We start from the raw sequence: 2,247 nt of genomic DNA, 5'->3' as shown, positions 1-2,247 counted from the left end.
GCTGTGTTAGCTCACGCATGTTCTAAGTAAAGCCAGTTTCTTTGTGCCAATCTACCAGTGTTCAGGAACAAGAACAGAACCAAAGCAAAACTCAGACACAGATCCAATTCTAATACATCACTCAGCTTAAGGATTGGACTGCTCCTTACATGTTGGGATGTGAGATACAGTGAAGTGTTAGTTACATGTCAGAGCATTACAGTTCCTGCGTCAAGTTTGGAATTTAATCCCACATTAAAGCACAAATGACATTGAATTCAAAAAATGCTCCTTAAAATGATGCATTTATCATTTATCATAGACAGGGCTAAATTGTGGCGAGTCGAAGAGACTTAGTAGTTGGCAGGAAAAAAGACAGAGGCGCAAGGGGAGAGCCAACTGTGCAACAGCCCCAACAAACAAATTTCTCTGCAGCACCTGTGGAAGAGCCTGTCACTCCAGAATTGGCCTTTATAGCCACTCCAGGCGCTGCTTCACAAACCACTGACCACCTCCAGGCGCGTATCCATTGTCTCTCGAGATAAGGAGGCCCAAAAGAAGAATTTATTTCTTTGAAAACATTCGAATTCCTATTCGTTTCACCCCAAGAGCAGAAATGTTATTCCTTTTTTGACTTGCGTCCAAAGTTACATTCCTGAAAAGATGTTTGTCCAACCCAGCAACCCTTTCTTTCAGTAGAAAGTTCCAAACAGGTTTTGGAGAAGTAAGGGGTTTGATTTTACTACATCAGTGACATTTTAAATGGAACAGGAGGGGGAGGGTTAATGAAATAATTAGAAAATCTCCACCTCAATGAAACACAAAGGTGTTTCTGTACATGAATGTAATTGTCATTATGAAAACAACAGACACCACACTTTAAACAACAAATAAACAGTTACCAGGGAGAAGTTACATTTCCTCTCTCATTCTGTCTTTTCCAAAACACCACATTCATTGAGGAAAAAGTGCCACGATTTTCCCCAAATCAGATTCTTGCTCTATAAATATTTAGAAATGGTGGGATTTTAACATTGATTTTCAAGAGCAGATTATCTCTGGAACAGTTTTTTTGGGGGGGGAAAGAGTTTGGAAGCATTAAGTCCCAGAGGAATCTGTTCCTCCCTCTCATTCCCCATCTAGAAGATCTTGAGTCTAGAAAATCTTGAGTTTCTTGCCTCCGCCTACAGCTCTGCCCCCCTTTAACACCCTTTGCGGGGGCTGGTCTTTGGAGAGAGGGCAGTACTTGATGGTATGAGCATTGTCCCCATTGGCATTGCACAGGGGGCAGGTGTATGCCCGCAGGATGGGGCAGATCACCCTCCCATCCGGAGTCTTCAAGACATGGGATCTGTAGACATCCTCGGGAGCCCCATTATTCCGGCAGAAGACACAGATCTTGGGCTCTTGCTTGGCCCGGCCATTGGCTTTCCTGAAGGTCCTCCTCTCTAGCCCCAAGAGGTCGAGGGGGCTGAAAGGGTCAAGAAGCATCTCAGGCTCCTGGTGGCCACCACTGGGAGGAAGCGGCTGGAAGGGGTTGAAGAGGGAGAAGCTCTCCTCCAGGTCCAGGAAGGTCCTTGTGGTGTTGGGCGAACAGCAACAATCTAAAGGTCCATCCCCATTGCCAATACAAGGGCAGGTTGAATCATTCAGTCCAAGGGTAGCCTTGAGAGACTCAGTGATGGAGTTGGAAGACCGAGGCACATTCCTGCGGTTCTTCATCACCAGTGCAGACAGACCCAGATAGTCATTCCAAAAGTTAAAGGTGTAATCGTAACTGCTCCCAGCATTCAGGTAGTTGGAGTTCAAAAAATCCATGCTGATCTTTGGATTTTCCAATTCCAGCTGCCCTGCTATTTCATAAAAAGGGGAATGAGAAACGTTTCCAGGCACCTTTGTTCAGTGGACGTCTCCTTTCTCTTTCTCTACCCCGCAGTCTGTGTCTTCTGTTCCTGGCTCCTGAGCTCAGTGCTGAATGAGCCTCTGTGTTTATAGGGTTTTAAGGGGTGGGTTTAACCAGAGGAGGAGCCTCTGGATACAGCTATCCAAATTTATGATCAAACTCAATACATTCCTACAGAGAGAGTCAGAAAAAGTGCTATGGATTAACTGTAGAAAATGACCTGGAGTCTGTGGATGCATCTCTGTGTTTGTAAATTTATAGAATCATAGAATAGTCTCACTCCCTCACCATTTCCCTGTCGCCCTGCAATTTTTTTTCTCTTCAATTCCTTTTTGAAAGCCTAAATTGAATCTGCCTCCACCACC

The 2,247-nt window shown here is 44.9% G+C and overlaps 1 protein-coding gene across 1 annotated transcript; it reads right to left on the bottom strand.

Annotated features, from left to right (window-relative positions):
* Nucleotides 1-462: 462 nt before the first annotated feature.
* On the bottom strand, nucleotides 463-1,938 carry nanos1 (nanos homolog 1). Its single transcript, XM_068040293.1, has one exon. The coding sequence runs from the start codon at nucleotides 1,795-1,797 to the stop codon at nucleotides 1,135-1,137; it is 663 nt and encodes a 220-aa protein (XP_067896394.1). The 5' UTR covers nucleotides 1,798-1,938; the 3' UTR covers nucleotides 463-1,134.
* Between the last annotated feature and the right edge of the window lie 309 nt (nucleotides 1,939-2,247).

This window comes from Heterodontus francisci, chromosome 1 (genome assembly GCF_036365525.1).
Source record: "Heterodontus francisci isolate sHetFra1 chromosome 1, sHetFra1.hap1, whole genome shotgun sequence".
In the NCBI taxonomy this organism is placed as follows: domain Eukaryota; kingdom Metazoa; phylum Chordata; class Chondrichthyes; order Heterodontiformes; family Heterodontidae; genus Heterodontus; species Heterodontus francisci.
Note: the sequence above shows the minus strand (reverse complement) of the source record. Positions and strands in the feature narration are given on the sequence as shown.

Bases quoted from the DNA above. Each gene is read 5' to 3' on its own strand.
- nanos1 (XM_068040293.1), bottom strand. From the start codon at position 1,797: ATGGATTTTTTGAACTCCAACTACCTGAATGCTGGGAGCAGTTACGAT.